The 11,156-nt window shown below is 65.2% G+C and overlaps 2 protein-coding genes across 2 annotated transcripts in view; both read right to left on the bottom strand.

Moving 5' to 3' along the window:
- Positions 1 to 204: 204 nt before the first annotated feature.
- On the bottom strand, positions 205 to 2,703 carry LOC146764779 (voltage-dependent L-type calcium channel subunit alpha-1F-like). Its single transcript, XM_085563635.1, has 4 exons — positions 2,679 to 2,703; positions 2,517 to 2,558; positions 2,126 to 2,445; positions 205 to 1,138 (listed from the first exon to the last, which is right to left on the bottom strand). The coding sequence occupies exons 1-4, from the start codon at positions 2,701 to 2,703 to the stop codon at positions 899 to 901; spliced, it is 627 nt and encodes a 208-aa protein (XP_085419761.1). The 3' UTR covers positions 205 to 898.
- A 189-nt stretch (positions 2,704 to 2,892) lies between these two features.
- Positions 2,893 to 11,156, bottom strand: part of CACNA1F (calcium voltage-gated channel subunit alpha1 F) — a 29,314-nt gene continuing 21,050 nt past the window's right edge. The window contains 20 exon segments of the mRNA XM_085563759.1: positions 2,893 to 3,773; positions 3,852 to 3,967; positions 5,113 to 5,223; positions 5,307 to 5,437; positions 5,512 to 5,613; positions 5,695 to 5,797; positions 5,881 to 5,977; positions 6,061 to 6,188; positions 6,288 to 6,447; positions 6,949 to 7,040; positions 7,128 to 7,193; positions 7,279 to 7,407; positions 7,492 to 7,512; positions 7,889 to 8,194; positions 8,265 to 8,423; positions 9,144 to 9,345; positions 9,426 to 9,572; positions 10,124 to 10,176; positions 10,283 to 10,390; positions 10,805 to 10,892. Coding sequence (XP_085419885.1) covers positions 3,491 to 3,773; positions 3,852 to 3,967; positions 5,113 to 5,223; positions 5,307 to 5,437; positions 5,512 to 5,613; positions 5,695 to 5,797; positions 5,881 to 5,977; positions 6,061 to 6,188; positions 6,288 to 6,447; positions 6,949 to 7,040; positions 7,128 to 7,193; positions 7,279 to 7,407; positions 7,492 to 7,512; positions 7,889 to 8,194; positions 8,265 to 8,423; positions 9,144 to 9,345; positions 9,426 to 9,572; positions 10,124 to 10,176; positions 10,283 to 10,390; positions 10,805 to 10,892 — 2,602 coding nt within the window. The 3' untranslated portion in view covers positions 2,893 to 3,490.

The following is an 11,156-nucleotide window of genomic DNA, read 5'->3' as shown; positions in this document are numbered from 1 at the left end:
GAAAAACCCATCTTTTTTCAGGAAAAAACCCATCCCTGAGGCAATTTACCTTTTTCAGAAGAAAACCCTCCTTATATGAAGAAAAAAATCAAAACCTTTTTGATAAAAATCCCTTTTTTTCCTGAGGTAACTTTGCCCTCACAAAGTCCGGCGCTGGGTTTTAGAGCCTTGAGGGAAACACCCCTTTATCCTGAGGGGAAAACCCCACCTTATTCAGAAAAAAAACCCATCTCTGAGGTAAATACCCCTTTTCCAGAGGAAAACCTGTATGCAAAGAAAAAAAAGCAATTTTTATAAAAATCCCTTTTTTTTTCCTGAGGTAACTTTGCCCTCACAAAGTCCGGCGCTGTGTTTTAGAGCCTTGAGGAAAACACCCCTTTATCCTGAGGGGAAAAACCCATCTTTTTTCAGGAAAAAAAAATCCCTGAGGCAATTTACCTTTTTCAGAGGAAAACCCTCCTTATATGAAGAAAAAAATCAAAACCTTTTTGATAAAAATCCCTTTTGTTTTCCTGAGGTAACTTTACCCTCACAAAGTCCAGCGCCGGGTTTTAGAGCCTTGAGGCAAATCCTGAAGGGAAAAACCCATCTTTTTCAGGAAAAACCCATCCCTGAGGCAATTTACCTTATATAGAGGAAAACCCTCCTTATGTGAAGAAAAAAAAAATCAAAACAATTTTTATAAAAATCCCTTTTTTTTTTCCTGAGGTAACTTTGCCCTCACAAAGTCTCTCATCGGTACCCGGTTCCAGATCTGCACCGTTCACCCTGCGGTACCCGGTTCCAGATCCGCCCCGTTCACCCCGCGGTACCCGGTTCCATCCCCGTTCACCCCGCGGTACCGGATTCCAGCCCCGTTCACCCCGCGGTACCCGGTTCCAGCCCCGCTGTGCCGGTTCTAGACCCCGCCGGCCCAGCCCATCTCGTCCGCCAGCTCCTCCTCCGCCGGCGGCCGCAGCGGTTCCTCGTCGCTGTAGACGGCGGGCGCGGGCGGGGCGCGGCGCCGGGTCAGCAGGTCGGCGGCCGCGCTCTCCATCTCGTCCATCGTCATGTCGCACGCGTCCGCGATCTCGCGCTTGGCCACCGCCACGAACTTGGGGTCGCGGGCGAACAGCCCCAGCCCCTCCGAGATCAGCACCTGGGTTGTGGGGGGGGCAAGGGGGAGGCGCTGGCACCGGAGGCGTGCCTGTGTCCCCCGGTGTCCCTCTCTTTACTCAGGCTGCTGGCCGAGCCTTGGGGTGTCCCCAGTGTCCCCCCTATTTCCACCAGGCTGTCAGCTGCGTATGGTCACCCCATGTATGTCCCCCCTCACTATTTCCACCAGGCTGTCGGCTGCGTAAGGTCACCCCATGTATGTCCCCCCTGTGTCCCCCCACTCACGGTCTCCACCAGGCTGCTGGCCAAGCCTTGGGGTGTCCCCAGTGTCCCCCCTATTTCCACCAGGCTGTCAGCTGCGTAAGGTCACCCCATGTATGTCCCCCCCATGTCCCCCCTCACTATTTCCACCAGGCTGTCGGCCGCATTAGGTCACCCCATGTATGTGCCCCCCGTGTCCCCCCACTCACGGCCTCCACCAGGCTGCTGGCCAAGCCTTGGGGTATCCCCAGTGTCCCCCCTCACTATTTCCACCAGGCTGTCGGCTGCGTAAAGTCGCCCCATGTATGTCCCCCCACTCACTGCCTCCACCAGGATGCTGGTCGAGCCTTGGGGTGTCCCCAGTGTCCCCCCTACTTCCACCAGGCTGTCGGCCACGTAAGGTCACCCCATGTCTCCCCACTCACGGCCTCCACCAGGCTGTCGGCCACGTAAGGTCACCCCATGTATGTCCCCCCCCGTGTCCCCCACTCACGGCCTCCACCAGGCTGTCGGCCACGTAAGGTCACCCCATGTATGTCCCCCCCCCGTGTCCCCCACTCACGGCCTCCACCAGGCTGTCGGCCACGTAAGGTCACCCCATGTATGTCCCCCCCCCGTGTCCCCCACTCACGGCCTCCACCAGGCTGTCGGCCACGTAAGGTCACCCCATGTATGTCCCCCCCCGTGTCCCCCACTCACGGCCTCCACCAGGCTGTCGGCCACGTAAGGTCACCCCATGTATGTCCCCCCCCCGTGTCCCCCCACTCACGGCCTCCACCAGGCTGTCGGCCGAGCCTCGGGCCAGGGCGTCGTGGGGCCCGCAGGGCCGCAGGCGCAGCGGCGCCGGGGGGAACCAGCGGTTGAGCGGGGGCAAGCTGCCCCCCGCCGCCGGAGCCCCCTCCACCAGGATGAGCGGCGCGTACAGAACGTGCCCGCGGGCCGGCGCTGCCCAGGCCTGCGAGGAGCCTCCCAGGCGCCACGTCTCGGAGCTGCCGTAGCCCTGGGGGCGAGAGGGGGTCAGTGCGGGGGTGACACTGGCACAGTGTCCCCCCCACACACCTCGTCTGTCTGCCCCATCTCCAGCAGTACCTGCGGGCGGGCGGGGCCGGGCGGGCCCGAGGGGTTGTACGTGCCCGGGATGGGCTCGTCTTCGCAGCTACCCTGGCGTCGCAGGCACTGGATGGTGAAAGAGGGCTTCCGGCCTGGGGGCAGCGGGCAGGGTCAGCCCCCGGCCACGGACCCTCCGGGAAACCGGGCAGGGTCGTCCACCCTGCCCAGGGACCCCCTGGACTACCAGGCAGGGTCAGCCCCTGGCCACGGACCCTCTGGAAAACCGGGCAGGGTCATCCACCCTGCCCAGGGACCCTCTGGACTACCAGGCAGGGTCAGCCCCCGGCCACGGACCCTCTGGAAAACCGGGCAGGGTCATCCACCCTGCCCAGGGACCCCCTGGACTACCAGGCAGGGTCAGCCCCCGGCCACGGACCCTCTGGAAAACCGGGCAGGGTCATCCACCCTGCCCAGGGACCCTCTGGACTACCGGGGGGCACGAGGCAGGGTCACTTTCCCCGGCCACGGACCCTCAGGGCACCGGGCAGAGTCACCCCCTCAGCCAGGGACTCTCCGGGATACTGGGGGGCACCGGGCAAGGTCCCTGGGCAGAGTTATCCCCTCAGCCAGGGACCCTCAGGGGCAGCGGGCAGGAGCCCTCTGGGCTAGTGCAGGGCACCAGGCAGAGTGGGCACCAGCTTTAGGAACCTTCTGGGGCACCTGGGGGCACGGGGAGGGGTCAGCTCCTGTCAGGGATCCTTCCCGGGCCACGGCGGGACACCACCCTCCCCATCGGGGCACCACGGAGCGTCATCTCCCGGGGCTACCGGGGAACCGTCCCGGGCTATGGCAGAGGCCCGAGCACGGCGGGTGTCAGTGGAGGTCCCGGGCCCTCCTTTGCCCCCCGGCCCCGCCGTACCCGCGGGGGTGGGGGGCAGCAGCCGGCGCCGTTTCAGTTGCTGCCCCTCGCGAGCGCCGCCGCCGAGCGCGAAGTGCCGGGGGGGCAGCGGCAGCGACCCCCCCCGGGGCAGCTCCGCCGCCCAGCGCGGGGGTCCCGGTGTCCTGAGGGGGGAAACAAGGCGGGTCAGGGGGTGACAGGTCCCTCCAGTGCCCCCTCCCCACTTACAGGCCGGGGGTCCCGGCAGCCTGGCACTGGGACAGCGTCCCCCCCTCCCCAGCACCTCTCCAGATGGGGGTCTCCCCCAGAGGCTCGGGGGTCGCGGTACCTGTCCCCGACCCAGCGGCGCCGGGGCGGTGCCGGGATCTCCAGGTCCTCGTCGTGGCTGGCGTCCCCCAGGTCCCCTCCCGGCTCCTCCGCATCCTCGGCGGGCGCTTCCTCGTCCTGGTCCCCCCCGTCGGAGCGCCTCCTGCACACAGGGCCGTGGGCACCCCCCGTCCTCCCCGGGACCCCCGCCCCGCGGAGGGGTGTCCCCAGCCCCCCGTACCTGCCGTGGGAGGGGGGCGCGGGGTCCTCCCCTTCGGTGGGAGCGGGGCTGGGGACGGGGGGCGGCTCCGAGAGCAGCGGGGAGCCGGGAGCGGAGCCGTAGAGAGTCTCGGGGGCCTGTGGAGAGAGGCGGGTCAGTGGGCACAGCCGTGGCACAGGTGTGGGCATTCGGTGTGGATTTTGGACAGGTGAGGCTGGTGGGCACAGCCGTGGCACAGGTGTGGGCATTCGGTGTGGATTTTGGACAGGTGAGGCTGGTGGGCATGGCCGTGGCACAGGTGTGGGCATTTGGTGTGGATTTTGGACAGGTGAGGCTGGTGGGTGTGGCCACAGGACAGGTATGTGTGGCCATTTGGTGTGGATTTTGGACAGGTGAGGCTGGTGGGTGTGGCCATGGCACAGGTGTGGGCATTTGGTGTGGATTTTGGACAGGTGAGGCTGGTGGGTGTGGCCACAGGACAGGTGTGTGTGGCCATTTGGTGTGGATTTTGGGCAGGTGTGGCCGGTCGGCGTGGCCAAGGGACAGGTAATTTGGTGTGGATTTTGGACAGGTGTGGCCGGTGGGCGTGGCCAAGGGGAAGGTGTGGCCGGTGGGTGTGGCCAGGGTGGGACAGGTGTGCCCGGTGGGCGTGGCCAAAGGAAAGGTGTGCCCGGTGGGCGTGGCCAAGGGAAAGGTGTGCCCGGTGGGCGTGGCCAAGGGAAAGGTGTGGTGGGTGGGCGTGGCCAGGGTGGGACAGGTGTGCCCGGTGGGCGTGGCCAGGGTGGGACAGGTGTGCCCAGTGGGCGTGGCCAGGGTGGGACAGGTGTGCCCGGTGGGCGTGGCCAAGGGAAAGGTGTGCCCGGTGGGCGTGGCCAAGGGAAAGGTGTGGCCGGTGGGCGTGGCCAAGGGAAAGGTGTGGTGGGTGGGCGTGGCCAGGGTGGGACAGGTGAGGCCGGTGGGCGTGGCCAGGGGAAAGGTGTGGCCGGTGGGCGTGGCCAAGGGAAAGGTGTGCCCAGTGGGCGTGGCCAGGGTGGGACAGGTGAGGCCGGTGGGCGTGGCCAGGGTGGGACAGGTGTGCCCAGTGGGCGTGGCCAAGGGAAAGGTGTGCCCAGTGGGCGTGGCCAGGGTGGGACAGGTGAGGCCGGTGGGCGTGGCCAGGGGAAAGGTGTGGTGGGTGGGTGTGGCCAGGGTGGGACAGGTGAGGCCGGTGGGCGTGGCCAGGGGAAAGGTGTGCCCGGTGGGCGTGGCCAAGGGAAAGGTGAGGCCGGTGGGCGTGGCTCACAGCGTAGGTGAGCGGCTCCTCCGAAGGCGCGTCCCCGCCCTCGTCCCCCTCCAGGTCACTCAGTGCCCGGCGCATCTCAGGGCCCAGCGCCTGCAGCGTCTGCAGCCCAGCCTGGGGGCACACAGGAGGGTCGGGGGGGGTCACCTGGTGACACCTGGGACCCCCAGCCCCACCCCAGGGCGGGGGGGTCTCACCTGCAGCGCACACTCGTTGCTGGGGCCCGCGCTGGCGCCCAGCATCCCCCGCTCCTTCCGCCGCCGGAACTTGCGGAAATAGTCCTGGATCAGGAAGGTGGCGTAGAACTTCCCGACGGTGACCTCCTCCTCTGGGGGACACGGAGGGTCAGGGGACAGCCGGGGGGTCCGAGGGGACAGGGGAGGGGACACGGCCCTCACACACCCTCGGGCGGGGGGATGACCTCGTCCAGCAGCTTCGGCTTCGTCCTCTTCCAGATCTTCTTCACCACAGCCCGGAGCTCCTTGTTGGCCACATCCAGGTTCCCTGCAGGGAGGAGGGGACGCACAGCCATGACTGTCACCCCCCGCTGTCCCCTGCCCCCTCCAGACCCTCCCAGCTCCCCACCTTCCGTCTTGATCTTGAGGGAGGTGCGCACCAGGGCGAAGAGCGTCGCGTTGAAGGTGACGGTCCCGTCTGAGTTGAGGGGCATGTTCATGGCCACCAGGCGCTGGGCAGGGGGCACGAGGGGGTGAATCTGGGGGGGCTCCCCCCAGGAGCACCCCAAAATCCCCCCCAAGGACCCCCGCAGACCTTGCAGGCCACGCGGTGTGGGCAGAGCTTCCCAAAGCCCAGCGGGGGCTGGATCCGGCGCAGCAGCGTCACCACGTCCAGGTGCTTGATGCGGCCCCTGGGGAGGGGACACAGGAGGTCACGGGTGGCCTGGCCACCTGTCACCCCCCCCGGGCTGGGGACAAGGGGACAGTCACACACTTGGCCGCGGGGTCATACTCGGACCACACGCGCTTGAACTCGTCCAGGTGGTGCGGGCCCAGGATGGACCAGTCGCGTGTCAGGTAATCAAAGTTGTCCATGATCACAGCCACGAACAGGTTGATGATCTGGGGTGGGGAGGGTCAAGGTGGGGCTCAGGATGCCCACAGGGGTCCTGAGGGGCGTGGGGCAGTGGTGTGGGGTGAGGGGCAGGTGCCGTGTCTCACCAGGAAGGCGCAGAGCATGAAGAAGCTGATGAAGTAGGCGATGGCGAAGTTGCTGCCGCAGGTGAACTCTTCCCCCGGGCCCGCATCCGACTCGGGGTCGCAGCGCTTGCCCGGCAGGCTGGCCAGCATGATCTCCTGCCACGCCTCCCCTGTGGCACACCTGCAGCCCACAGGACACGCCTGTGCCCCACAGGACACACCTGCACCCTCCCACAGGACTCAGGTACCCCTCTGACACACCTGCACCCCTGGGGCACACGTGTACTCCTGGGGCACACCTGCACCCCACAGGACACACCTGCACCCTTGGGGCAGATCTGTATCCCCCTTCATGATTCACTGAGAGGAAGCTCCGAAGTTCCATGAGAAGCCCAGAGCCCCTCCAGAACCCCCCAGAGCCCCTCAGAGCCCCTCCAGAACCCCCCAGAGCCCCCCCCCAGAACCTCCCGGAACCCCTCAGAGCCCCCCTAGAACCTCTCCGAGCCCCCCAGAACCCCTCAGAGCCCCTCCAGAACCCCTCAGAGCCCCCCCAGAACCCCTCAGAGCTCCCCCAGAACCCCTCAGAGCCCCCCCGGAACCCCTCAGAGCCCACCCAGAACCCCCCAGAGCCTACCCAGAGCCCCTCAGAGCCCCCCCAGAACCCTCTGGGCCCCGTCCCCACCTGAAGAGCAGCAGCACGGCCTGCGGGAAGGTCTGGAAGTTGTTGTTGCGGTTGATCTGGGTGCCGTCCTGCAGTGCCACCTTCCCGAAGGTCTGGGGGGGACAGAGGGGGCCTGGGTGTCCGGGGGGCTTCCAGGAGACCACCCCCCACATCCCTCACCTGCCCCCGGGGCCCCTCACCTGCATCCCGATGACGGCGTAGATGAAGAAGATCATGGCGATGAGCAGAGCGACATAGGGCAGGGCCTGGGGACGGAGAAGGGGGTGCTGAGGGGTGCCCCCTCCATGTCCTCTTTCTCCTGTGTCCCCCACCACGTCCCCACCATCCCACCTGGAAGGACTTGACGAAGGTCCAGAGCAGGGTGCGGATGCCCTCGCCCTTGGAGAGCAGCTTCACCAACCGCATCACGCGGAAGAGGCGGAAGAAGGTGATGGAGATGCGGGAGCTGTCCTCCGAGCTCTGTGGGGAGCGGGGGTCAGGAGCACCCCAAAACCCCTGTGCGGCCCCCCCAGAAATCCCCCAGCTGGGGACACCTCCCCGTACCTCACCAACGTGTCCCCCGTTCTGGGACAGGCAGGTGGGATGACGGAGATGGATGGAGATGATGGAGATGGTGGAGATGGAAATTATGGAGATGATGGAGATGGAAATGATAGAGATGGAGATGATGGAGATGATGGAGATGGAGATGATGGAGATGGAGATGATGGAGATGGAGATGGTGGAGATGGTGGAGATGGAAATGATGGAGATGATGGAGATGATGGAGATGGAGATGATGGAGATGATGGAGATGATGGAGATGATGGAAATGATGGAGATGGAAATGACGGAAACAGACAGATGGACATGAGGACATGGACAGAGGGAAACCCAGACACCCACAACTGCCCCAAAACTCCAACCTCCCTTGAGCCAGGGGACAAGGAGGGCGACTCACGTTGACCTCGGTGACGGCGATGTCCACCACGCTGCCCACCACGATGAGGGCATCGAAGGTGTTCCAGGCATCGCAGAAGTAATGCTGGGATGGGGGGGAGGTGGTGAGGACCCCCCGTCCTGTGACACCCCCCTTGTGTCACCCCTGCTGTGACAGCCCCTCCCTTGTGTGACCCCCCGCCCGTGACCGGCGTACCCGGGGTTTGAAGGCGATGATCTTGAGCACCATCTCCACGGTGAAGAGCCCCGTGAACACCATGTTGAGCAGGTCCATCACGTAGTTGAAGGGCTTGGACTGCTCGTAGTGCTGGGGGGGGACACGGGGTCTGGCACTGTCCCCTCTGTGACCCTCTGTCCCCCCCAGGTGTGCTCCCCACCTGCACGGCCAGGGCGATGGTGTTGAGCAGGATGAGGACGAACATGATGTACTCGAAGGCGGTGGAGTTGACCATGGCCCACACGCGGTACTGGGTGCGGTTCTTGGGGATGTAACGGCGCAGCGGCTGCGCCTTCAGCGCGTACTCCACGCACTGCCGCTGCGGGGACAGGGGACAGGTGGGGACAGGTGGGGACAGTGTGGGGACAGCGTGGGGACAGCATGGGGACAGCGTGGGGACAGCGTGGGGACAGTGTGGGGACAGCGTGGAGACAGGTGGGGACAGCGTGGGGACAGCGTGGGGACAGTGTGGGGACAGCGTGGAGACAGGTGGGGACAGTGTGGGGACAGTGTGGAGACACGGCCACCCCACTGCCACCCCACACACTGCCGCTGCAGGGACAGGGGACAGCGTGGGGACAGGTGGGGACAGGTGGGGACAGGTGGGGACAGGTGGGGACAGTGTGGGGACAGTGTGGGGACACAGCCACCCCACTGCCACCCCACACACTGCCGCTGTGGGGACACAGGGACAGCACAGGGACACTGCAGGGACATGGCCACCCTGCTTCCTCTCCAAACACCGGCTGCAGGGACACCCTGATGGCACGGGGACACCATGGGGACACCGCCACCCCACTCCCCCATGCGCACAGCTGCTGTGGGAACACGGGGATGGCACGAGGACATGGGGACAGCCCAGAGCCAAGGGGACACCTCAGGGCCATGGGGACAGCCCAGAGCCAAAGGGACACCTCGGGGCCATGGGGACAGCTCAGGGCCATGGGGACACCTCAGGGCCATGGGAACAGCCCAGAGCCAAGGGGACAGCTCAGGGCCATGGGGACACCTCAGGGCCACGGCCAGCGCGTCCCCACACCTGGTTCTTGTCGAGCTCGCAGTTGCGGTACTCGCTCTCGCCCTGCGCGCGGAAGGTGATGATGACGAAGCCCACGAAGATGTTCATCATGAAGAAGGCGATGACGATGATGTAGACGATGAAGAAGATGGAGATCTCCACGCGGTAGTTGTAGATGGGCCCCTGGTTCTCGGCGTTGGCGTCGATGGCCTTGTACAGCAGCCTGGGGTGGGGACACGGTGCTGGGGGGGTGTCCCCGCCGGAGGGGTGGCAGTGTCCCCGTGCCCACCCCCGGGGACTCACGCGGGCCACCCCTCGAAGGTGGACACGGTGAACAGAGCCATCATCCCCGCCAGGACATTGTCGAAGTTGAAGTCGCTGTTGAGCCAGAGGCGCTCCCGGACCGATGGGTGGGACACGTCCCCGTCCTTGTACACCAGGAATGTCCCCCTGGGATGGGACACAGGGACAGCGAGGGTGACACACCCCTGGACACTGCCACCCCATCCTTGTACACCAGGAATGTCCCCCTGGGATGGGACACAGGGACAGCGAGGGTGACACCCCAATGGACACTGCCACCCCTGAGGGATGGGACATGTCCCCGTCCTTGTACACCAGGAATGTCCCCCTGGGATGGGGACACAGGGACAGCAAGTGTGACACACCCCTGGACACTGCCACCCCGTCCTTGTACACCAGGAATGTCCCCCTGGGATGGGACACAGGGACAGCGAGGGTGACACCCCAATGGACACTGCCACCCCGTCCTTGTACACCAGGAATGTCCCCCTGGGATGGGGACACAGGGACACCAAGAGACACCCAGGAAGAGCAACACCGGTGCCCATGGGGACACGGGGACAGCAATGTCCCAACGGGACACTGTCACCAGCAGGAGGTGGGACACCCTGGGGACACCGGTGGGGTGGGTGAGGGTCAGGATTTGCGGCACAGGGCTGAGTTTGGGGTGTGGGGTCGTTTTTGGGGGTGACGCTCACTTGCACTCTCCCGGCGTGTGCTTGGCCTCGTCAGTGCAGCTGTAGAACTTGCCCTGGGGGGATCGGGGGGTCAGGGGGTCCCTCAGACCCCTCAGGGGGTGGGGACCCCTCAAAGGGAGGTGGGGACCCCTCGGGGTGGGTGGGGACCCGCGGGGTCACCTTGAAGAGCTGCACCCCGATGCAGGCGAACATGAACTGCAGCAGCGTGGTGACAATCATGATGTTCCCGATGGTGCGGATGGCCACGAACACGCACTGCACCACGTGCTGGGGACAGGGACAGCAGTGTCACCGGGGCAGGGACAGCGGTGTCACCAGGACAGGGACAGCGGTGTCACCGGGACAGGGTGACAGGGACAGCGGTGTCACCGGGACAGGGACAGCGGTGTCACCAAGACAGAGACAGCGGTGTCACCAGGACAGGGACAGCGGTGTCACCGGGACAGGGACAGAGGTGTCACCGGGGCAGGGACAGCGGTGTCACCAAGACAGAGACAGAGGTGTCACTGGGACAACGGGGACCCTGTGCCACCAGCAGCATGGCATGCTGGGGCCCCCCAGTGCTCCCAGTCCCACCAGTACAGAGTCCCAGACTCCAGCCTGCCATGGCTACTGCTGGGAGGATGCCAGTCCCAGTGCTCCCAGTCCATCCCAGTGCTCCCAGCACTCCCAGTTGCCCACCTTGAGGCCCTTGGCCCGGTTGATGGCTCGCAGAGGCCGCAGGACACGCAGGACCCGCAGGATCTTCACCACCGAGATGGCGCTGGAGCTGCCAAGGGACACACCAGTGCTCCCAGTAATGCTCCCAGTGCTCCCAGTAACGCCCTCAGTGCCTCCAGCAGCGCTTCACTGTTTCCAGAGTCCCCAGCAATGGCCCCAGTGCCCCCAGTGAGGTTCCTCGTACCCTCCCAGTGCCCCCAGTGAGGTTCCTCGTACCCTCCCAGTGCCCCCAGTGAGGTTCCTTGTGCCCCCCAGTGCCCCCAGTGAGGTTCCTCGTACCCTCCCAGTGCCCCCAGTGAGGTTCCTCATACCC

This window comes from Lonchura striata, chromosome 31 (genome assembly GCF_050655825.1).
Source record: "Lonchura striata isolate lonStrDom1 chromosome 31, ASM5065582v1, whole genome shotgun sequence".
Taxonomy (NCBI): Eukaryota; Metazoa; Chordata; class Aves; order Passeriformes; family Estrildidae; genus Lonchura; species Lonchura striata.
This window is presented reverse-complemented; position numbering and strand designations above follow the sequence as displayed.